Here is a 24,678-nt window from a genome sequence, read left to right on the forward strand (position 1 = left end):
TATCTGTAGTTCTTTTTCTCTGGTGAGTATAACACAATTTCTTTTTCTTTCACCGGCTTATGCCTATTTGGGAAGCTTACAGTTGGGGGCTACTATGAATAAGGCAGCTGTGAACATTCATGTACAAGTTTTTGTGTGGACATATACTTTGTTCTCCACCAAAAAATGACAGGTTTCTCTGGTGCTTTCTGCTACTCCAAGCAAAAATTAAGTATTCTCTTGTTACTGATTTGATTTACTATAGAAGCCTGTCTTTCCCATAGGAAACACACACGTACACACATACACACACACAATGATTTGTGAAACACAGAACAGAAAATTGTAGGAAGTGATAAAATGTAACTAGTGAAGATTTTTTTGGTGCAGCTTTCCCTTACTATTTGCCAAGCATTAGGAAGAGCATAGTAGAAGCATTTTGTCATTGGGGCACCTGGATGGCTCAGTCAGTTGGGCGTCTGACTTCAGCTCAGGTCATGATCTCATGGCTCATGAGTTGGAGCCCCATGTCAGGCTCTGTGCTGACAGCTCAGAGCCTGGAGCCTGCTTTGGATTCTGTGTACTCCTCTGTCTCTCTCTCTCTCTCTCTCTGCCCTCCCCTGCTCACACTCTTTCTCTCCTTCAAAAATAAATAAACATTTAAAAAATTAAAGAAAAAAAAGAAGAAGCAGCATTTTGGCACTTATCTCTCACGGTAGCCTTGTAAGGGGTTAGTGCTGTTACTCCCATTTCCCATATGGGAAGTGAGGCTCAGGGAGGGGAAGGGAATGACCCAAAGAACACCCAGCAAGGGTCCACCAGGACCAGGGTGCATCCCAGGCCAGGGCTTGAGCACTGCCTCCACCGCTTGCTATAGGCTCTCCTTGGGCCTCAGTTTGATGATTCTCTCAGCATCACAGATCTCCAAGACTCTTCTAGAAAGTCCTGGCATCAAATAATCTGCACTCACAAATAATCAAAATGCCCAGGAAATGCCAACATTTCACCCACCCACAGCAGCAAGTCAGGACAATAAACCTAGCACTCGGAGCCGGGTGGGAAGTTTTCTTATCTAACTATTAAGTTAGTCTGGGTTTAGGGAAATCCCTTGAGGAGCTTGACCAAGTAGACAGAGCCTGACCCTTGAGAAGCCAAAGAAGTAAAGACAACAAAAGCAGCCATTAAATGGCTGTACAGAAGGCAGAGGGAAACATCTGTATTTTAAAATATATATATTGAACGTGACCTTAAAGTGATTTTATAGGAAAAAACACTTCGGTTATATGAATACAGTTCAGAGAATTCTCCTGGGAATATTCAAGCTCTGCAAAGGACAAAAATCCCAAAAGCCAGCACAGCTGGTTCAGTCAGTTAAGCATCCAACCCTTGATCTTAGCTCAGGTCTTGATCTCTGGGTTGTGAGTTTAAGCTTTATGCTGGGCTCCACACTGATATAGAACCTACTTAAAAAAAAAAAAAAAAAAAATAGTGGGCGTGCTTGGGTGGCTTTGGCAGTTAAGCATCCAACCTCAGCTCAGGTCATGATCCCGTGGTTCATGGGTTTGAGCCCTGCATCGGGCTCTATGCTGACAGGTCAGAGCCCGGAGCCTGCTTTGGATTCTGTCTCCCTCTCTTTCTCTCTGCCCCTCCCCCGCTCACACCCTGTGTGTGTGTGTGTGTGTGTGTGTGTGTGTGTGTGTGTCTCTCTCTCTCTCTCTCTCTCTCAAAACAAATAAAAACGTTAAAAAAATTTTTTAAATAAATAACCTTAAAAAAAGGCTCAGAAATCAGTGCTACCTCTAGAAAGGGGCATAAAAGTGAGGTTGGGAGGGTTTCTTTAGGAAGATTGGTAGAAGAGGGTTTAAAAAGCATCTTAAAAAATCAAAACACAGACTTCTAGATCCCCTCCCTACACTCTCCACCCCGTCCCCTCATGCTGCAACCTAAACCCTGGCAGATCAGAATTTATTTTGGGGCACCTGGGTGGCACAGTCAGTTGATCCTGACCCTTGATTTCAGCTCAGGTCATGATCTCACAGTTCGTGGTTTTGAACCCCCCTACCAGGCTCCGTGCTAACAGCAGGGAGTCTGCTTGGGATTCTCTGTCTCCCTCTCTCTCTGCCCCTCTCCTGCTTCCCTTCTCTCTCTCTCTCTCTCTCTCTCTCTCTCTCTCTCTCTCTCTCTCAAACTAAATAAACTTGGGGCACCTGAGTGGCTCAGTAGGTTAAGCATCCCACTCTTGATTTTGGCTCAGGTCGTGATTTCATGGTTTGGGAGTTTGAGCCCCATGACAATCCTGCTTGGGATTCTCTCTCTCTCCCTCTCTCTCTGCCCCTTCCCCACTTGTGCATGTGTGCGCGCTCTCTCTCTCTCTCTCTCTCAGTCAATAAATAAATAAACTTTAAAAAACCAATAAATTTTTAAAAATGTATTTTTAGGAGAGAATAGAAGAAGATCCCTGGACAGGTGGACACAAGGCACAGGAGTCAGAGAGGCACCAGCAACAGAGGGATTATACAAAAATCTATGTGTTAACTATTGAGGATGTCCAGACCCTCAGCCATCTTCCCCCACTCAGCTCTGGGAACACTGCCAGAGAAGCACTAAGCTCATAGTACTAAGTGGGGAGACCTGCCCCTGGGCTTCCATGCCCAACTCAACTCCCAGAACTCCCAGCAAAATGGGAAAAATGGACTCGTATGAGGGTATTTCATCAAGAAATTCCAGTCCACACAGGATGAGAGGAGATTCTAGAATTTTCTAAAGAAGAAAAAGTAGGTCACATACACAGAATCAGTGAGTATTCAAAATGACTTGGGACTTCCCAACTGCAATACTGAAAGCTGAGAGACAGCACAGTAATGCCTTCAAAACCTGACGAAGCTTCTGGATACATACCCAAAATAATTGTAAACAGGGACTTGAACGGATATTTGTACACCATGTTCATAGCAGCATTATTCACAATAGCCAAAAGGTAGAAAGAACCTGAGTATCTATTGATGGATGAATAGATAAACAAAATGTGGTCTGTCCACACAAGGGGATAAGAGGTAATTCCTGAAAAGAACCAGGAAGCTCTTCAAGTAAAAAGAGAGAAAGGTCTAAAATATGCTCTTAAGTGAAAAAGGCAAAGTGAAGAACAGAGTGCATGAAGTATCATTCACTTAATGACCTCTTTTAAAAGTTTTATTTCAGGGGCACCTGGGTGGCTCAGTCAGTTAAGCGTCCAACTCCTAGTTTTGGCTCAGGTCATGATCTCACAGTTCATGAGTTCAAAGCCCACATCAGTCTCTGTGCTTGTGGTGCCAAGCCTGCTTGGGATTCTCTCTCTCCCCTTCTCTGCCCCCCACCCCCTCAGCCACCACCACCAGAACCATGCACCCTCTCTAAACAAATAAATAAACTTAAAAAAAAAAAAAAAAAAAAAGGAAGGTTTTATTTCAGTGTCAAAATCAGGGTAAAGTGCAAGAAATTTCATTTTCCAAAAGGCCAGGAGGGACAAATTATACCCAGATCTTCTGAAGAGATAAGTCTCAATCCTGCCAAGATATTCATCCTGAGGACTGAAGGCTCATCTGTGTTTTGTGGGACCTGAAACTTATATAATTTGGGGGAGGCCTTCACTAAGAAAAAGAATGTAAAATTAAATAAACAATATTTGGGTAAAATGTGAATAACTCTTCAAAAATGAGAAAAAAATATAGCAAACTACAAAGTTTTTAAAAACTAACAAATATCACAAACATCACAAAATCCAGAAAAATAACACTGTATTTTTATTAACTGCCTGAAATACCTCTGTAAGTCATTTTTCCTACTTTTTGGGCCATATTCTCTGATGGTCCTTCATATGAGAAGGGTTTTGTAATACCACATTATAGAGAGAAAATAAAGATGACTCAGTCTTTCTCCTAACATGTTCATTTATAACTGTATACATTGTGTTTTCAAGTACATTCTTGGCAGAAGGAAACTTCCATTTTTAATAAGTGTTGGTAAGAATGGAGTCCTTTGCTTCTATTTTTACAGTCTTTGTGACTGGAAGAATTTTCCATAGACCAGCTTCTGACTCCAGATGTTTCAAACCTTGCTTATCTTCCTTATGCACTTCTGGTGCAGATGCTGTGGGACACCTGTCTACAGGGATACTACCTCTGTTCCTGCAACCTTGTGTCATGACAGCTTTTGCTATACCAGGACATGTGTGAACCACTAATGGAGGTGACTGCAAACCACAAAAACCAATAAACCCAAACTAAGTGCATTCAAACTCAACCTTCAGCCAGATCCAAAAAACAGCCAAGACTAACACATGGTCACTTAACAGGGGAACAGTGAGGAGGGAAGTCATCCTGGAATAAGACAGTGGTCTTAACTGATTACAGTGAAAACTGCTTAATTTTGTACATTTTATAGAAATATATGACCCCTTCCAGGGCCTTGGAAGAGAAAAGAGCAAGTAAGGGTCCTTAAGGCGTAAGAGTCATTATCTCAATTCAAAGGCTTTCCTTCCCTGGCCAAAATCTGTCTTTACCTCCTCCACAGTAGTAGCCTCAAGATACCTCCTCCATGATGATACCATGACACACAGTATAAGAACTCACTGCCGAGGCGCCTGGGTGGCTCAGTCAGTTGAGCATCCGACTTCAGCTCAGGTCATGATCTCATGGTTTGTGGGTTTGAGCCCTGCATTGACTCTCTGCTGTCAGCACAAAGCCCGGTCTGTGCTTTGGATCCTCTGTCCCCCTCTCTCTCTGCCCCTCCCCTGCTCACACTCTCACTCTCAAAAATAAAAAAGAACTCACTGCCTTGGAAAAGGTGACATCACACATCCAAGAAGACAGGAGAGAGAATAAGAAATGTATGCCATTTAGAAAAAAAAAGTTATGGGGATTCTAAGCCTCACACTGTAAACCAAAATAAATTCCAGGTGCAGTAAAGGGTTAAATATTAAAAATTAAGCCTTCAAGGGGCGCCTGGGTGGCTCAGTCAGTTAAGCGTCCGACTTCGGCTCAGGTCATGATCTCGCGGTCTGTGGGTTCGAGCCCCGCATCGGGCTCTGTGCTGACAGCTCAGAGCCTGGAGCCTGCTTCAGATTCTGTGTCTCCCTCTCTCTCTGACCTCCCCCATTCATGCTCTGTCTCTCTCTGTCTCAAAAATAAATAAACATTAAAAAAATTAAAAAAAAAAAATTAAGCCTTCAAGGAACAAAACCAAAAAGTATAAGTGAGTACCTTTTGATCATCAATACTCTTTCCTAGCCCAAAAGCAATGAACAACATCACAAAGACTGACATTTGACCAAGTGAAAAGTTTAAACATAAACAAGCAAAACGGGCACCTGGCTGGTTCAGTCAGTACAGCATGTGACTCCTGATCTCAGGGTCGTGAGTTTGAGCCTCACGTTGGGCATAGAGTTTACTTAAAAAATAAATAAATAGGGGCGCCTGGGTGGCTTGGTCAGTTAAGCGTCCGACTTCGGCTCAGGTCATGATCTCACGGTCCATGAGTTCGAGCCCCGCGTCGGGCTCTGTGCTGACCGCTCAGAACCTGCAGCCTGTTTCAGATTCTGTGTCTCCCTCTCTCTCTGCCCCTCCCCTGTTCATGCTCTGTCTCTCTCTGTCTCAAAAATAAATAAACGTTAAAAAAATTTTAAATAAATAAATAAATAAATAAATAAATAAATAAATAAAAGGACCACTTGAGTGGCTAAGGCGGTTGAGCGTCCGACTCTTGCTTTCATCTCAGGTCTTGATCTCAGGGTTGTGAGTTCAAACCCCATGTTGGGTGTAAAGCCTACTTACAATAAATAAATAATTATTTTTAAAAAATAAAACAAAACTGGGGCTCCTGGGTGGTTCAGTCGGTTAAGCATCCGACTTCAACTCAGGTCATGATCTCACAGCTCGGGAGTTTGAGCCCCATGTCGGGCTCTGTGCTGACAGCCCAGAGCCTGGAGCCTGTTTCAGATTCTGTGTCTCCATCTCTCTCTGCCCCTCCCCTGCTTATGCTCTCTCTCTCTCTCAAAAATGAATAAACATTTTTAAAAAATTTATTTTAATAAATAAAACAAAACCAACTCAGCTGAGAAACATGTAAGGCAAACAATAATCTTGAGGAGAAGAAAAGCCTACCTGCAACAAATGTAAACAAGGGTTAAGCATTCTTCCTACTGAAAAGAGCTTGAAAGTCAGAAACAAACTCAAGACTTCAAAAGATGTGCAGATAATACACAGGTGACAATGCCCAACATTTATGAAATATTAAGATCTTCAATCTCACAAATAATAAAAAATGCAGATATTTTTAAAGAACCAAAAGCTATTCTTCAGCCAACAAACGGGCAAAGATTCACACAAAATCACTAACACCTCTTGTGTCTCAGGACCTGGGTGAACAAGCACTCAGTCACTAAAAACACTGCCATGGAGAGTATTTCGGGTTTATGCCACAAAAATATCCATTCTTACTCTTTGTCCCAGTAATTCCACTTTAGAGAATCTATTTCAGGAAATTCAAAATTGCAAAGATATTTATGTATGAAATGTTAATTGCAACCCTGTCGAAACTGGGGGGAGAATGTAAATAAGAGGGAAGAGAGAAAACACCTCTTAGGATGTGTATTTGCATGCGATTACATGAACAGGAACGTGGAGAAAGGCAAGTAAGAATACATACCTGTTAGTACTGCTGATGCTGGAAAGTGGGAATGAAGGGGGAGGTTATTCACTTTTTCTCTATATGCCTCTGCATTGATTAATTTGCTCTAATTAACACAGTATATTGCTTTTGTAGTTAAAAATATACTCCAGGAGAAGAAAATTCCCACATATAAAGATGAAACCTTGCCAAATGAATGTTATCACCATCTATCCTATCACACCAACCCTAATAAAAGAAATGAAGAAAAATACAGTCATTAAGTCTCCCAAGTCCCACAACAGCCAACTCTGACTGGCTGACTTCTATAGCCATGAATGGAAGTACCACAGCCAGCAGCTCACAGGTAGGATAGACTGCCAGAAAATCAAAAGGGATTTTCCTAATCCCCAAATTAAAACCACAACACTCATTACTTAATCTTTGTCTAGAAGCCAGAGGGCATCAAGAGAAGAGACTGTGGTATGCCTACATGCAGGTCACTGCCACATCCAGGCCACCACCAACATCCCTGCGTTCAAATGCAACAACTTCGGCCCATCTGAAATATCGCTGTGATGCAAACTGTTTGCACAGGAAGACAATCAGATAATGAAGCATGAGTAGAACAAAGCTTAGCCTGGCTATTTAAGAAAGCCATGCAGATATATACAACTTTTAGGTAATATTCCCCAGTACTTAAACCAGCAAAGATAAAAACAGAGGCGCCTGTGTGCTCAGTCAGTTAAGCATCCGTCTCTTAGTTTCAGCTCAGGTCACAATCTCACGGTTGGTAAGATCCAGCCCTGCATCAGGCTCTGCACTAACACTGGGGAGCCTGCTTGGGACTCTCTCCCTCTCTTTCCCTCTCTCTCTCTCTCTCAAAATAAAAAAATAAACTTAAAAAAAAAGATGAAAATAAAAGAGTGGTGGGCAAACAAGCATTTATATATATGTTGCTTTCAAAAATCATTTAAACCATATATGGGAGAATGCCAAAGAAGGAAGAGACCTTTAGGATTGTCATGTCCAACCCTCTCATTTCTCAGATGAAGAAGCTGGAACTCAGATTGTCAAATGCCACACAGCCACTAGAGACAGAGCTAAGACACTGATAATGGTATCTGCTCTTCTATACGCACTGAAAGTAATTCACAAAGGGCTTTCCCAACCATTATTTTCTCTGAGCCTCACCAAAGCTGCATGATTCCACAGAAGGGAAAACTGAGGCTCACAGGGTATGGATGATATGCCTACATCACCTGGCTAGTAACTCCAAATCCCAAACCCCATACCCTTTCTACTAGCCGGCACTGTTGCCCAAACCTTTCCTGACAGCCTAGGCAGTGGGTTCCCCAGCTTTAAGCACACAGCCTGTCAAGCACTTAGCACTCAAAAATTAGGTGAATGAATACCCAAAACTAGGAGAAAGCTATGCAAATTGTGGTTGATCAACAAAATACAAAAAAACAAACAAACAAAAAAAAAATACAAGTCTTTTTAAAAAGGAAGATGCTGGTAAGCTGAAGCCCAAATTAGATGAAGAGTTGCTGAACCTCACATGAGAGCCACAAATCTCCTAGCCCTCAGAGACAGGTCTCCACCAATTTGGCCTCAATTACTCAGAGCTGTTTCACCTGACCACCCTACCTCCAATCACTTCCTATCTCTTCTCAGCCAGTCTCAGGAACCTGCAGGGCTCCCTACTGCCCACAATGCCAAATCTAAATTCTGTGCCCCTTGGCCTTCAAGGCCCTACCAGCTGACCAATTCCACTGTTTCCTGAATTACTCACTGACCCTGGCCTTTTCGGGATTCTTTCCCTCCACCCCACAGAACCCCATCTCCTTTATGCTGCCAGATCTAGCCTTGACTCGCTTTGACTCCCTTTGACTCCAGGTGAAAATTGGTCCCTTTCCCCACTTCCTTCAACCCCAGGCATAAAGGACAATGTGGACTTACAGGACATTCATTTGAACCTATGTGATAACCAAGTTCACTAGAAATAGGTATAATGAACAGGGAGCCCCATCGACAGCAGTCTCTCATTTGGGTTTTCCAGTATAGCAGCAATTGCTTTATGTAACCTATCCAGTCCCTTTTCTGGCCTGAGGGGTCTTGAGTTCCTGGAGCTCTTCCTAAAATGGCCCACTGGAGGCAACCAGGGGAGCACAGGCACTGATGCCAAACCTACCTGTCCTTCCCATCCAGACCCCACCCCAGATCTGTCCCAGGAGTCAGGACTCCAGCTTCATTATCAGGCAAGTCCCTTCTCTCAGGGACCCAGTTTTTTTCATATGTGAAAAGGGGAGAGGGGATAGCAAAACTGAAGAGGAAAATGACATAAGAATAACTGCCCAGTTATTAAAGGCTTTCCCATAAAAGTTACCAAGTATATCCAAAGTCCCTTCTTGCTGGGATACTGCAAACTGTCATAACACATACACCTTGGCCATCCCCTAGGTTAGTGTGCATAGACTTACCCCATTACAACATCCCAGAGTTGCTGTGAAGCAGTCAGCTCCTGGTGAAGGGCATGTAGTTGTTTGGAGTCTTCCACCAGAATGAACACTGCTGCAAAGAACAATCTCATATAAGCATTTATCTTTGTTCTGGGATTATTTCTCAAGATAGATTCCTGGAAATTCGCTTACTGGATTAGAAGATGTATGCATCTTAAATTCTGATACTAGTTGAAAAACATGTGGTAATTCTCAAATTCCACTGGGTATTTAGGCTTCACCTGGGGAAATCTGTTTACAAGATGCCATCGTGACACACAACCAACCTCCTTTTACCTCCCAGCCCTTCCCCTCTGCCTCCAGGAAGTCTGGGGAGGGGCTCCTCAAGCTGCTTCATTATCCAGTTTCCAGGTGGCCCTGCTGCAGGAGGAAGGAACTGCTGCCTTCTACTTGTCCCAGCGCACCTCCCCTAGCACAAGCCTTGGGAAGCGATGGTCCCAGGGGCTGCCACTGGCAGAATTTGCAAGAAGGTCTTTGGGCTGTAGCCCAGGTCCCAGTGGCTTTCCCCAAATGGGCAGTATGGCCCTCACACACTGGACCGCAATCCCTGGCACTGAGTGCTGGGGACAGAGTCCCTCCTCCGGGCTCACCTGGCTGCACCCATTTCCCCTTCCAGGCCCCCTCTTCTGAACATTCCTGCCCCATAGGCTCCTGTGTCTTTGAGCCTAATGACCAGGGCCCAGTTGTTTCACCTTTACCCAAGACTCCCAAGCCTCCCTTCCCTCAGAGGCAGAGCACCATTTCCCCCAAGAAATCATTTGGGGCCTCTGTCTCCCCATCTGTGAAATGGTGAGCATTGGGTGGTGGCACCCACATTTTGAGTGCTGCTGTGAGGAGGGCAGTGTGGCCAACTAGGTTCTAAGAGTTTGCAGGAAAATCTGGCTTCAGTGGGGAAACCAGGTGAGCCTCCACAGTCATTTTATCAGCATTCGGACTGGCTTAAGGCCTATTAGGGAAAAACTTGATTTTTGTTTTCGGATTTCTTCTCTGCTAAAGTTTAATTAAGACCAAAAGCCATTACAAGGCTGCTCAAGTGTCCTAGATATCTGGGACCAGATGAGGACCCAGAGGCCCAGAAAAGGCCTTGCCCAGATTTAGGCTGACTCCGTGCTGCCGCGCTCTGGGGGATACAAAGTCTGGTGGGAAAGCCAAGGGGGTCCGGTCAACAGGCATTTCACTTCACATTTCACTTTGTGGTACACAGCAAAGCACAGAGAAGAGAGTGCTGGCGCCGCTGGAGAATACCAAAAGGAACACGCTGGGTTGGGAGTGGTGGACAGAGGAAAGAGAAACCAGCGAGCACTGCTGGGGGTTTCCAGTCAGGTGGTCTGCCTCAGTGGGCAAAGGGCTGGGCTCCGCTGTCCGAGCCTCCTGGGCTGAATGACACTAGCTGACTGTGTGACAAGAAGCCAAGTCTAGAGGCCTCTGCAGCTCATGGGTAAACCAGGAGCGGATTCGTTAACAGGACCAACCGCATAACCCAAGGATTAGTCGGGATGGTACACACCAGGGGTCTCGCTCGCCATCGCTGTGTTACAAACACTCCTTAAGCGCTGTTTTTACCTTTGGCCGCCACTCGTGTCCTAGACCCAGGAGCTACGTGCTTTGGGGTTGTGTCCCAGGCAGCCTTCTACCCGACTCTACCGGCCACTGAGGGCAGAAGAGGCGTCGCATTCAGAGCCAGGTCCTCACCAGCTAGGAGGAAATCCCCGGACTAACCGGGCCTCAGTTTCCTCTCGGTGCAATGGGAACAATTCCACCGCCGGGGGGAGATGTGGCGGAGGGAGCGTTCCCACACGCGTCAGGTTTTGCATGACTTCTCCCCTCCGTAACGGCCCGCACTCCCAGCGCCGAGCACACAGTAGGCGCTCCGGAAACGCTCTACGAAAGAAGGAACGGGCCACTTCCTGCCCCCAAGCGGACTCTCCGGAGGAAGGGTTCCCACCACTCCTCCTCAGAGGCCATGTGGCATTCCTGAGGGTGGGGGTGGGCGCAGGAAGAAGGTGCCCTCCCGGCCCCGCCCCCTCCGGGAGCGGTGGGCGGGACGAAGCCCCTGGCCGCCGACAGCCCGCCCCGCGGGAGGTGGGCGTAGCTCGCCGAGCTCCGCACAAAGTTTGTTTTCTCCCTCCCGGCGGGTGGGGGAGGGCGAGGAAAGCGCGGGGGGGGGGGGGGGGGGAGGAGAGGGGATCTGACGTCAGGCCGCGAGGTGCTTTCCAGCCGCGAGCTGTCAGGCCGAGTGTCAGGCCCGGCAGGTACGCGGCGCGCTCTCCCGGCGCCCCCCGGCCCCCTGCCAGGACGCCCGGGGCCAAGCCCGGGGCCGCGTGGACGGAAAAGCCGCTCCGAAAAGTCAGTGCGGGGCGCAGGAGGGAGACAGAGGCGGGCGGGGGACGCGCGGACAACTTGGAAAGTTTCTTTTTCTCGGCCGGGCGGGGGAGGGGGCGTCGTCCTGGCGCTTGAGTGTGGGTGTGTGAGCTCAGGTGTTTGTGAGCCCCGACTGCGGGGTGCGAGCGGGGGCCGGTGGGGGGGGACTGTCCCATTCCCCCCCGGTTGGAAGCTCTCTCGGGGCCCTTCTGGGGGGCCCAGCTCCCTACGATCCCAGCCTGTGAGAGGGCCGCCCCTGCCCCGGGCCGGGGTGAGCGCGCGGGGGGCGGGTTTGTTTGGTTTAAAAAGTGCACGTTGCTAACCGCCGGCAGTGCCCCCCCACCCCCCGCCGCGGCCGAGCCGAGGTGGGGGCCGTCGAGAGTGACAGCTGCGGGTGGGGGCAGCGAGAAGGGCTCGGGGCTGGGGGGCTGGGGAGCCCGCGCGAGTTCCCCTTTCCTGGAACAAAGGAAAGTCTGTCTCGGAGGCATCTGTCACTCCCAGGCGGGCCAAAGAAGCAAGGCGCGTGGGGCCGGCGACCCGAAGAAAGTTTGTGTGCGTCCGGACCCTCGGGCCAGCCGAGCGTGAGCCGAGCCTCCCGCTGGGGAAGCTCGCAGTCTCCCGGGCAGGGGGCGGCCAACATGGAGTCTGGGCGCAGGGCTGGGGGGGGGCGGTGCGGAGGTGGGAGCCCAGCCCCCTCCCCTCCCCCTCCGGGCCGAGTTCGGAGCACAAAGCCGAGCGCGCAGGCTCGGCCATCCCCGCGCCCCGAAGAGTCAGCCAGCGCCGAGCGGCGGGGGAAGGGGGTGGGAACCAAACTTTTTCCTGCCCCGGGACAGACACGTGAGTTTTCTTTCTTCCAGAGCCCCCGCCCCACCACATTTCGGGTCCGAGGGGAAGCGGGGGTGCCGAGTCTGGCGCGGGGTAGGGGGCTGAGGGGTGCAGGCGCCCCTAGCGCAGGCCGATTCCCCGCCGCCCCGGGAGCCATGTGCTCCGACTAGGTCTGGGCCGCGGGGGAGGCTGCGCGCTTTGTGTGAACTGCTGGGAATGCAGCTTGAGTGCGCGGCCGGGGGAGTGTCGGGGCGAGCTGTGGGAGTTGTCAGAAAGTTCGTTCGGGAGTGGCCGCAGGTCGGCGTCGTGGAGTGTGTAGGAGGGTGCACCCGGTGTCGTGTCGTGAGGGTGCTGCCACAGGCCAGTTGGGGTAAGAATTGATCGCTGGTGTGATGACGTTTGGAGTTTCCCCAGAGTTCGTGGGTGGGCGGGTCGGTTGGAGTTTGTGGGTAGGCATGTATCCAGGAATTGGGCTGTGTCGTGGGTACCAGTTGTTCGTGCTGGACGTGGGATTCAGTAAACTATGTGGGTGCTGTGTTTGTCGGTGAAAATCATGGTGGTTGTAGGAGCTCAGCGATGGTTTGGTGCCTGTTATCTCAGCGCTGTTAAGAAGGTTGCCTGGTGGTGAGGGCGTGTGTGTCTGTCTCGTTGGGGGTGGGGGGCAGTGTATGTTGGAACCTCCGGGATTGTAAACTGGAGTGCAGGACACCAGTGGAGAGAGGTCTGTGTAGACTGAAGGGTCATCTCTGTGGGCCACTTCGGGAACCCTGCAGACTGGGACTTGGCTGGTAGCCAGGGTGGAATTTGTACAGATAACCCTGAGTAAATTTCTCATAGCTTGCCAGAGCTGCATCCCCGAGCCCAGATCCCAGCTGCCCTAGCCAGCTAGACCTCAGAAACTTGACTTTAGAAAGCAGCCTGCCCTTGGTGTTCTCTGAGGAGTGGCACCTCTAACCAATGCCTGTCTCACCTCCAGGTGGCCTGGCTGGGAGGGTAGACCCTTCCCTCGAAAGCCTGGCCTAGCCAGCCCAGATATCTGGGCTCTGGCCCAAGTCGAGGAAACAAAACCTGGGAGATGCCAGAGTCTGTTGGCCCAGCCTGCTGGGTAGCTGTTAAAAGGCTGAGGAGGGAGGAGCCTCCAGATTCTGGCATTAGCTTGCCCTGGAACTTTTGGTTTTAAAATGTAAATCTCTTTTGCATGTGTGAACAAGAAGTTTGTCAGGGGGATGAGCAACTGAGTTGGGTTGTCTAGGGAAACAACTTCCTTCATTTGACAGGTGAAGAGGGGGCTCAAGCCCAGAGAGGAGAGCATACTTGCCAAGGTCACATAGCCAAGATGGGAAAACCAGAGCCCAGCCTTGCTCATTTATCTGAATTTTTGAGGAGTTGATTCATGGACCAAGCCAGGGGCTTAGATGACAAAGGAGAATGTCTGAGACAACCAATAGGGATGACTCAACACTCTTCTCTGCATGGTACACAGTAGGTGCAGTAAATGTTATGTGGATTGCTGTAGGGACATGGTGATTAATAGACTTTCCAGACCTGGGCAGCAAGATGGTATAGACTTCGGAGGTCTGAGAGGAGTTGGTTGGTGATGGTGGCAAACCTTGGTCCAAACCATATTTCCATACCATATCCTGGAGTTGTAATTTTTTTTTTCATAACAGTTTTCTTGAGATGTAACTCCCATACCATACAACTTACCCATTTAAAGCACACAAGTAATGGTTTAGTATATTCACAACTATGTAGCTACCACCACTGTCAATTGTAGAACATTTTTATCACCTTAAAAAGAAACTCCATACCCCTTTAGCTATCATCCTTCTCTTCCCGTCCAGCCTCTTCTAAATATTTCATTAAGTTGGAATCATATGTGTTCTTTGTGACTTGCTTCTTTCACTTAGCATATTTTCAAGTCTCATCCACACTGTAATGTGGATCAGGACTTAGCAACTTTTTGTGGCCAAATAATATTCCACTGTGTGGATGGACTACATTTTTGCTTATCCATTCCTCCGTCGATGGACACTTGGGTTGTTTCCACCTTCTGGCTATTACGAGTAACGTTGCTGTAAACATTTCTGTTGAAGGCTTTGTGTGAACATAAGTTTTTCATTTCTCTTTGGAAGATGCCTAGGAGTGAAATTACTGGATCTCATGGCACCTGTTTAAGTTAAGGGCTTTCTCTCTGGGCCTTGGTTATCTTACTTATAAAATGACAATAGTAGTATCTCTCTTAACAAGGGCTTTGTGAGGATTGAATGAGATAATAAGTGTGAAGTGCTCAGTACAGAGCATGGAAAACAGACTCCAGTGGTAGCTATAATTATTTCTAGTCCAGTACTGCTTATTAATAAGCTGCCATTTACTTCAGTAGTCATCTACTGGCCCCATGAAATGGAGGCATCTTGGACTCATCCCTTCTAGGTTGCCCAGGCCATAGTATAGCCTGAGACTTTGATTTGCTATTCCCCCATTTCTGGTGTCCCAAGTTCTAATAATGATGTGTTTGGGGACAGGGAAAGGGTGAGAGGCAATGTGTGGTAATAATGTCCCCATCCCCTTTGTCACTTGTTCCAGGCTTGCCCAAGGTCCAGCCTAGCCCCTAGACACCATGTCAGACAGTGATCTGGGTGAGGATGAAGGCCTCCTCTCCCTGGCAGGCAAGAGGAAGCGCAGAGGGAACCTGCCCAAAGAGTCAGTGAAGATCCTCCGGGACTGGCTGTACTTGCATCGCTACAACGCCTACCCCTCAGAACAGGAGAAGCTGAGCCTTTCTGGACAGACCAACCTGTCAGTGCTGCAGGTAAGAAGCAAGCAGCGGGAGACCTGGGTTCTAGTCCTGTCTAAGCCCTGTCACTAATGCACTTTGTGACCCCATAGGAACTACCTCCACCCCCCTCCCCCTCCCTGCCCCACGGGAAGACAGTGACATGAAGTCCTTGAGCTAGATATCAGTTTTGGAGAGTTCTGAAGAGGCAAGGCGTCATTATTAAAGTCTTGATGTCATTAACAATGAAGGCCATGGGAAGGCTAGAAGGCATTGAGTGTTTGGGATTTGGCCTCCAGCCCCAGAGCAGTGTTTGGATAGTGACTTGGTTGTAAAAAGGCAGCTAGTGGTCTGCAGTGTGGTTAAAAAATGAGTTGGGATCACGGTCAAGGAAAGGGCAGAGAATTCAGAGGTTCTGGGTTCAAAACCCAGTTCTGCTACATAGGAGCTGTAGACATCTTGATTTCTCTCATCTGTAAAGTGGGGATTAGAATCTTCCCCTGCCTGAATTGTTAATAAGGAGCAGATTCAGAATTGGATGTGAAAGTGCTGACTGGCTGGCTCAGCCAGTGGAATGTGCGACTCTTGATCTTGGGGTTGTGAGTTCGAGCCCCAGGTTGGGTATAGAGATTACTTAAAAATAAATTTTTAAAAAATTTTTGTTAACGTTTATTTATTTTTGAGAGAGAGAGAAAGAGAAAGAGCACGAGCGGGGGTAGGGCAGAGAGAGAGGGAGAGAGTGCCCCAAAAATCTTGAGGCACCTAGTTGGCTCAGTCAGTTAAGCATCCAACTTCGGCTCAGGTCATGATCTCACAGCTCATGGGTTGGAGGCCCATGTTGGGCTTTGCACTGACGGCTCAGAGCCTAGAGCCTGCTTTGGATTCTGTGTCTCCCTCTCTGCACCTCCCCTGCTTGCACTCTGTGTGTGTGTGTGTGTGTGTGTGTGTGTGTGTGTCTCTCTCTCTCAAAAATAAACGAACGTTGGGGCGCCTGGGTGGCTCGGTTGGGCGTCCGACTTCGGCTCAGATCACGATCTCGCGGTCTGTGAGTTCGAGCCCTGCGTCGGGCTCTGGGCTGATGGCTCAGAGCCTGGAGCCTGCTTCCGATTCTGTGTCTCCCTCTCTCTCTGCCCCTCCCCCGTTCATGCTCTGTCTCTCTCTGTCTCAAAAATAAATAAAACGTTAAAAAAAATAAATAAATTTTTAAAAATGAGCGTTAAAAAAAATTTTTTTAATAAAATCTTTAAAAAAAAAAAAGAAGAAGAAAGAAAGAAAATAGGGGCACCTGGTGGCTTAGTCAGTTAAGTGTCTGACTCTTGGTTTTGGCTCAGGTCATGATCCCACAGTTTCCTTGAGTTCAAGCCCCGAATCAGGCTCCCAGCTTACAGTGCGGAGCCTGCTTAGGATTCTCTCTGTCACCCTCTCTCTCTCTGCCCCTCCCCCACTCGCACTGTCTCTGTCAAAATAATATATAAACTTTAAAAAAGAGAGAGAAACAAAGTAAGTGCTTTGTAAACCTTGCACATGAGCGTATCTGAAAATTGTGTTATCTACTTTTTGTCAGAGTGCAAGGTATTATCTCTTTTGAACTGCCCCAACTGCTGATATGTAGGTGTGGTTCTGTTTTCAAAGTGCTGAGGCAGGACACCCTGGACTACCACTACTTTGCTTCCAGTTTGGCTCTCACCTACCTGAGAGACACAGAGCAGTCCCTCAGCCTAACGAAGGCCCACCCCCTACCCCACTGGACCCCAGTGCTTCCGTCATGAGCCAGCTAAGCCTCACCCTAAGCTCCTCTGCCACCTGTTCTACCTCTGTCTTTTCCTAGCCTATTACTTCAATCTATGATGCTGTCTCTCCCTCCTTCCCTGACTCTACTCTGAACCTCCCATCTCTTCCCAGCTCCCATCCCTCCTCCATGATGCCTCATGGTGAGTATTCAGCCCTTAGAACTCCTGTCACCTGACTTTATACTTTCTGGGTAGTGGTTAATGGGAGTCTGTCTGCAAGAAAGGCTCTAGAATTACAGACCCTGACTCAGATTCCATCTTCTCCACAAGAGGAAGCCTGGACGTTGGCCAGGTCCACTGCCTTTTCCTGAGCCTCATTTCCTCAACTGAGAAAGGGAGATGATTGTTGGCACTTTCATAGCACATAAGGGGGAGGAACGGAGAAGACGAATTCAAGGCTCACTGTGAAGTGAGCACAGAGTGGGTGTTTCTGCTCTTATCCTCATCTCTCCTAGATCATAGGTCTTGGACTGACCCCACATGTCTAGTAGCAGTGCCTAGTATTTCATGGTATACCACTGAGCACTCCCAACTACAGTTGAGATCCCAGAAAGTAACCAGACACATCCCTACCTTCAAGGAATATCTAGTCTAGGATGGGAAATTTAGGGAAGACCTAGCCATTGGTGTTTGCAAAAAGTGATCACTGCTGGGACAAAGGCAGCAGAGACCCAGGCAGGGCTTCTAAGCCAGTCTGGAGCTTCAAAAGGCCTCCCAGAAGAAGTGGACTTGAACTACGAGATGTAGAACAACACAGGCCAAAGGCTGGAACCTGAGAACCAGGATTACTTAGATAGGCTCTTTGCTGGTCTTCTGCCTCCAGCCTTTTTCCCTCAGTCCATTCTCACCTCTCTCTCTCTCTCTTTTTTTTAAGTTTATTTTTCAGAGAGACAGAGACAGCTTGAGCAGGGGAGAGAGAGGGAGAATCTCAAGGAGGCTCCACGTTGTCAGCACAGACTCCGAGGCGGGCTTGAACTCATGAAACAGTGAGATCATGACCTGAGCCAAAGTCTGATGCTTAACTGACTGAGCTACCCAGGCGCCCCATGAATTGGGTTTACTAATCGGTTCATGAAATGGACAGCATCTTATCTAACATCTAACAAGTAGAGAAATGTTCCCCTCAGCCCATTCTCTTGAACACACAAGTATAAATCTGATTATGTCATACACTCCATGGATCCCATTATCCTCTGGATAGAGTCTAAACTCAAGAGCTCATCAGCCTCATCTCTCAGTCCTTCCTTTCTCTGAGACCTGTGAACCTTCGGACCTCTGTGCCTCTGGGCCTTCTACTGTGGCTTCTTCCTGACTTTTCTGAACTGGCACACTCCATTTAAGCATTTCCTCATGAAAGCATTCTTTGCCTGGCTTTGAGGCCACTGCTGTGTATTCCTGGTACACCTCATACCTGTGCTGTCAAACCACACATCATATTGTATTGAAATTGCTTTTTGTCAGGGTCACTGTTTCTTATATCTGAGTAATATGCCAGTTTCTTTTAAAGAAGTTCTTTTTCATGGACCCGCTTCCTCCTGTCATGTTGACTTGAAACATTTTTATTATCATTATCGTTTAAGCACATACAAACATAAAACTGGGTTAAAAAAAAAAAAAACTTCTTGCTTTTGCTCCTATAAATTGTAAAATAACCAGTTTTCCAAAGTAAATAAATATCAAACCAATGAGACTCTAACTGCATTAATGTAAAACGGTAGGTAGGGATGGTGTTTGGCTGACTGGGCTGTGGTGTTGTAGTATGAAAAAAGCACAGACTCTGGAGTTGAGCAAGTCTGGATTACCAGAGGCCATGGTGCTCCTACTGGAGATCAGAATGGAAACATAAAGTTAAACCTTCTTGTGAGAACTAGTGGATCCCTGGAGGATATATCCCTGATCCCATTTAGAGAAATACAGGTCTGGGGCAAGGATTTGCTTTTGGAAACTTCTGAGGAAGGGCACCTGGATCCTGGCGTGTTCTGGTGGGAAAGGTTCCATTGGTGGCCTCCCTGCTCTAGAGTCATGCTGAGAGTTAAGGAGCAGTGGGGACCATGTGGCCCTTGGTGGAAACTATACCATGAATCCCAAATGGCCCCTATCCATACACCTCTGGTTGGTGGTCTTACAGGCACCTCAGATTTCTCGATTGGAAAGCTTCTCCAAGCTGCCTCCTGCCCTTTCTAAGGGGTTCCCCTCAACTGCCCTTTCTCAGCTCATTTGGTCAATCACCAAATCCTAAACATTCGCCCCTTAAATATTTCTATAATATGGCTTTCCTACACCACTTGTCACTCTATTTAAAACCCTTCAATGAGTCTTACCAACCTAATGACAATATTACTTGACCGTGTCTGCAGAGCGGGCCTCATCCCTTCCCCCCATATTCATGCCCCACTGATCAGTACCCCAGACCACTTTGTTCCCACTACTGACCAGGGAGACCCCCAACCCTCAAAGGAGATGTGTGCTCCCACAGTACCAGGACTGAGTCAACATTTGGACAATGAACTATAACTGCTTTTTAGAACACACCAAACTCCAGACGCCAAGTCTTACTTATCACTGGATCCCAAGTGTTTAGCTCAATGCCTGGTATCTGGTAGGTGCTCAGTAAATAATTGTTGAATTGATGGAAAATGAAGAAGTCCTGGAAATGTCAACAGGCAGGACCTCAAAAGTAAGGAAATGTAGGGGCCCCTCAATTGGGAAAAATTGCCTTAAGTCCCTGGAGGCATCTCTTTTTCCTATATTTAATTTTAAAAATTTTGCTGTTTATTAAGAACATTTGCAAATATCCACAAAAGAGAATATTCTAATGCACTCCTGGTACCAATCACCTGGCTTCAACAAGCATCAGCATTTTGCCAAGCTTGTTTTCTCTCTCCCTGGGGACAGCTCTTTTGATTGTCTCCTTTAACTGGCCCAGGAGCAATCTCATTAGCAAGTCAATGAGTCATTTAACTAACTGGTTTGCTGGTACTGGCCTGGGGCTAGGCAGTTGGGAGGGTAAGACCAAAAAAAAAAAAGTCATTTTTGAAGGGTTTTCACTGGTCCCTGTGACACCCTATAAGCCCACTTTATTGCTGTGGTTTCTGACTGTTCTCAGGGGCCGTTTGCCTATTGGGGAGGGAAGGGTAACCTGGCAGAGGGGGCTCAGGCCCCACTGTTTCACTCTATTACTGATGGGATTGTCCTGTGTGCTGGAAACTGGTAGAACAGGCACTATCCCTGCCCTTGGGTAGGGTCCTGTGGGGAGGGAAGACAATATTTAGTGAACTAAGAATTCAGTGTAATTAACTACCAATGTAATTGGTATAAAAAAAAAAGACACCAATATGGGGTCAGCTGAGCTCCCCATTCCTTGAAGTCCATTAGGACTCCATTCAAATGCAGCTTCCTAAGAGAAGCCTTTCCCAAAGCTGGAGGGAGGGTGAGGGAGGGGGGAGGTTAAACCATTGGTTCCCGAGCCCGGGGAAGCAGAACTTGGGGGAGCTTGTTTAAAAATACACATTCCTGGGGCACCTGGGTGGCTAGGTCAGTTAAGCGGCAGACTTTGTCTCGGGTCATGATCTCCTGGTTCGTGGGTTTGAGTCCTCTCTCTGCCCCTCCCCCACGCTCGCGCGCGCTCGCACTCTCTTTCTCTCAAAGATAAACATTAAAAGAAATAAAAATAAAAACACATTCCTGATCCTGCCACCATCACTGGATCTATAGAGCAGATGAGAGATAGTGTTTTTTTGTTTTGTTTGTTTTTTAAAACAATCTCCACACCCAATGTGGGGCTCAAACTCACAACCGGGAGATCAAGAGTCGCATACTCTTCCAGCTGAGTGAGCCAGGCACCCCAAGATAGTTACTTTTTTAAGTCCCCCTCAAGGGGATTCTGATAGCCACATGACTTTAAGAACACCTGGGTATGGGTGGTCACAACACATGTTGAAGGTACAGTGATGTTTAGGGAAGGTCTTTTCCATGCCCTTCACTTACTCCCTTTTGTTTCTTTCACAGTTGAAAAGACATTAAAATTAAAGCACTTGTGTTGCCTTCTTCAAAGGCCCTCCTCTGATCCTCATGGCCTTCATCAGCTTCCTGGTGCTCCCCCCCTCAACTCCCATTTGCCACAGTGATTCCTCCCACATTCTTCATCCCAGCCACTGATAAAAAAAAAAAAAAAAAAAAATACTGGCAGGACAGCAGGCTTTCAGATAGGGCCCTGTTTTATGGTAGAGAGAGGCTTTCAGGCACCCAGCCTGTGTTGTGCCATATCAATGACAGAATTCACCTTGGCATTCTCCCTACCAACTCCCCAAGGACCTTGAGTGGGGGCAAGCCAAATACACTCTTTTCCTGACTTGGGCATGGGTTGGGCAGCTGGAAGGGGCTACAGAGAATCCTGATAGCCTACCCTCACAGCTGGCACTAGTGGTGCACTCAGGCGTCCTGCCCTTGCCTGGCCCCCCTCAGCTGTGCATTTCTATCGGATGAGAAGACAAAACAGACAGTATGCTGCCAAGTTTTCTGTGGACCAGGGTGAGCATGTGGAAAAGTATATGTGGGGGTGGGGGGTGTTTTTCTGCTGTTCTTTTCCCAGAATTCTAAGCCAAAATGGGAGGCGCAGCTAGGGGCTAGGTGCCCACACAGCTGCTAGTAAACGCCTAAGCTCCCCTCCCCAAGACTGCTTTCTCAACAGAAATGCTCATCCCTACTTCACTTGACCCAGGTCACTGTGACCTAACCATCTCCCCTGCATGCAGAGCTAAGGTGAGCAGGCTCAGTATCCTCTGGTAGCACAGGTAGCAGGGAAGGCAGCTGCAGGATGCAGAAATGGTAGCATCTGAGCAAGCAGAGAAGGCTTCGGTCTCTTCACCTGGCAGTGGGGATTGCTTGAAACAGAGTCCAGCCTTCAAACTGGTGACCTTGAGCAAGTTACTGAAGCCCTCTCTGATCAGGGCTTCTGTTCACTGGTTCAAATAAAGTGATCATCACAGAATCTGTCTCATAAGCTATAGAATAAATGAGTAATTAGATGAGAAATGTTCAGAACAGCACCTGATTGGTTTTAGGATTATGATCATGATTATTCAGTTATCTGTTCTGTTTGGTAAGGCACAGCAAAGCACAGTAAGAGCAGCAGTAGGGGCCCTAAAGCCAGGAGACCTGGCTCTACACTTGGAGCCTGTGTGACTTTGGGCAAATTCTTTGTTTTTCAAGAGTTTGGTTCCCTTTTTAGTACTTCAGGGACACTGCTCACTGCCTTCCAGGCTTGTATGCAGATTAAACATAACACAAGTGAGGGGCACCTGGGTGGCTCAGTCAGTTAAGCGTCCGACTTCGGCTCAGGTCATGATCTCGAAGTTCGTGAGTTCGAGCCCCACATCGGGCTCTGTGCTGACAGCTCGGAGCCTGGAGCCTACTTCGGATTCTGTGTCTCCCCCTCTCTCTGCCCCTCCCCTGCTCACACTCTGTGTCTGTCTCTCAATAATAAATAAACGTTAAAAAAAAAAAAACATAACACAAGTGAGATGGCTGGCATGATACTTGGTATCAAAGGTGCTTGTTCCTTTCCTTTGCCACGCCCAGCTGTTCAGCCTTACCTCTCTCTGGGGCTCCCCTGCAGTTGTAGAGCATTCAGGTCAGCCAGTGTCGCTGATGACTTGTGTTGTGTGTGTGCTCACGTGTACTGGGAAGACCATAGAGATGAAGAAAAATGAATGAAAATCCCCCCACACCAGGCTGGAATGGAGAGGAAAGAGAAGCCACAAGGCTCTGGATCTGTCCTGACCAGGATCTTTCCCAGCCTGACAGGGCCAGGAGCCTAGTGGTCCCTGCACCTGTGGAATGGGTACAGCTGCAGCCTGCTGGGCAAGGAGCCATGCCAACTGCAGGCACCAGCTCCTGTCATAGGTGGTTGTCCGATTGGCTGGGTAGAGGCAGATAGAGTCCACAGAAAGAAGGTACCCAGGGGCTTGTCCTGGGGATGGGCCGAGAAAGGTGATAAGCAGGGGTAGAAAGAAACTGGTACAGGAGCCCTAAGGAAAGCTGGGCCTTTGATCCATTCAGTAAACAGTAATGTTAGGCATTACTGCAGCCCACACAGTTCCCAATATCCCAGCACATAGGAGGTAAGGGGGAGAAGGTTCCTGTCTTTGCCCCCTATAGCAGCTGGTGCTTGCTTGGTGAATATCTGTTGATAAACTGGAAGAAGAGACAAGGGTCAGGAGAAGAATCTACAGTGTGAAATGTAGGTCAGGCCACTCTTGAGGCCCTTTAGTGGTTTCTCCTGGTGTTCTGGCCAGTGGGATAAGCCCTGCCTGCTTCTGTCAGTTCTATCCTGAGTCCCCAAAGACTAGATCGGGTCTTCCCATTATTGTCCCCTCCACTGGACCTTCCCTTCATTGGCTGAATCATAGTTGCAATTTTATATTCACTTGTATGATGACTTCAATACTCAATTCCTAACACGAATGTGTCTGAGGGCTGGGATTGTGTCTCTGTTGTTTGGCTGCTGTGTTTTTTTGGGGCTAGGAACTTAGGTGCTTCATAGCTGGTTTTGATTGAGTGAACTGACCACAGACTCCTACGCATTCCAGATATGTAACTGGTTCATCAACGCCCGGCGGCGGCTTCTACCAGACATGCTTCGGAAGGATGGCAAAGACCCCAACCAATTCACCATCTCTCGCCGCGGGGGTAAGGCCTCAGATGTGGCCCTGCCCCGTGGCAGCAGCCCCTCAGTGCTGGCTGTGTCTGTACCGGCCCCCACCAATGTGCTCTCCTTGTCTGTGTGCTCCATGCCACTCCACCCAGGCCAGGGGGAAAAGCCAGCAGCCCCCTTCCCACAAGGGGAGCTGGAGCCTCGGAAGCCCCTGGTGAGCCCTGGCAACACACTTACCCTACTGACCAGGGCTGAAGCCGGAAGCCCCACAGGTGGACTCTTCAACACACCACCGCCCACACCCCCAGAGCAGGACAAGGAGGACTTCAGTAGCTTCCAGCTGCTGGTGGAGGTGGCGCTACAGAGGGCTGCTGAGATGGAGCTTCAGAAGCAGCAGGACCCATCACCCCCCTTACTGCACACTCCTATCCCCTTAGTCTCTGAAAACCCCAAGTAGGCATCTGCCAAAAGGGGTGCTCGAGGCTCGAGCCAGCTGTCCTGGGTTTCCATTTTGGTTCCCTTTCATACAGAGGGTTTTCTTTGGATCACTGCCAAACATCGGGGTCATCTCCTCTGTCCAGAGGTCTTCAGCAGGGAGATGCCAGCTGGTGTCACTGCACTGCAATGGGGACCTCTCTGCTGACTGCCATTTCTCCAGGCCTCCTCAGTGATGAGACTGAGATCGGAGACAGGCATGGTGCTGCTGCTGCTTCTCCAGAGAATGCCCAGGACACCTTTGTTCCAGCCTGCTTTCCTAGGCTGGGCACAGGAAACCTACTACATTCAGACCTATGCCCCTGAGCTGGGCCTCTTTTTTGTTAAGCCAAGTGTGGACATTCCAAGTTCGTAAGTGTGAACAAAAGAGAAGAGGAACCCAGAAGATGTAACAGAACTGACTCCAGTTGAATGTTTAGGTTTTCACTAAACTTTGTGTTTATTTTTCCCTTTTTGCTGGGGTTTGCATTAATGGAGTAGTTAGCCCAGGTGTGGGGAGTGAGTGTGTTGCGTGATGGAGTCTGATGAACTGAGAACCATGCACCACTGCAACTGGTGTTTTACAAGGAAGGAGTATTTTTATTTTGGGGACCAGCTAACTCTCAATTCCAAAACATTGTTGTATTGTTGTTT

At 48.1% G+C, this 24,678-nt stretch overlaps 1 protein-coding gene and 1 long non-coding RNA gene across 6 annotated transcripts in view; one reads left to right on the top strand and one right to left on the bottom strand.

Annotated features, from left to right (window-relative positions):
* The window catches only part of LOC131485715 (uncharacterized), a 48,944-nt gene extending 37,877 nt beyond the window's left edge, over window positions 1-11,067 (bottom strand). The window contains exons 1-2 of the long non-coding RNA XR_009248974.1: window positions 10,651-11,067; window positions 9,105-9,195 (exon numbers count right to left, since the gene is read on the bottom strand). This is a non-coding gene — a long non-coding RNA (uncharacterized LOC131485715). The remainder of the gene's footprint in view (window positions 1-9,104; window positions 9,196-10,650) is intronic.
* A 62-nt stretch (window positions 11,068-11,129) lies between these two features.
* On the top strand, window positions 11,130-24,497 carry TGIF2 (TGFB induced factor homeobox 2). Of its 5 annotated transcripts, none has more exons than XM_058685517.1 (3): window positions 11,130-11,255; window positions 14,916-15,141; window positions 23,486-24,497. In XM_058685517.1, the coding sequence occupies exons 2-3, from the start codon at window positions 14,950-14,952 to the stop codon at window positions 24,005-24,007; spliced, it is 714 nt and encodes a 237-aa protein (XP_058541500.1). In that variant the 5' UTR covers window positions 11,130-11,255; window positions 14,916-14,949; the 3' UTR covers window positions 24,008-24,497. The 5 variants fall into 5 exon arrangements, with proteins under 5 accessions (XP_058541500.1, XP_058541498.1, XP_058541502.1 ...); XM_058685515.1 differs by lacking the exon at window positions 11,130-11,255 and adding an exon at window positions 11,320-11,489; XM_058685519.1 differs by lacking the exon at window positions 11,130-11,255 and adding an exon at window positions 11,321-11,395.
* The last annotated feature ends 181 nt before the right edge of the window (window positions 24,498-24,678 follow it).

The sequence above is a fragment of the Neofelis nebulosa genome, chromosome 9 (genome assembly GCF_028018385.1).
Source record: "Neofelis nebulosa isolate mNeoNeb1 chromosome 9, mNeoNeb1.pri, whole genome shotgun sequence".
Lineage (NCBI taxonomy): Eukaryota > Metazoa > Chordata > Mammalia > Carnivora > Felidae > Neofelis > Neofelis nebulosa.

Excerpts from the sequence above, each read along its gene's own strand:
- TGIF2 (XM_058685517.1), top strand. The coding sequence starts at position 14,950 with ATGTCAGACAGTGATCTGGGTGAGGATGAAGGCCTCCTCTCCCTGGCA. Across the intron at positions 15,142-23,485 it reads CCAACCTGTCAGTGCTGCAG|ATATGTAACTGGTTCATCAA; the intron begins GTAAGAAGCAAG and ends TACGCATTCCAG.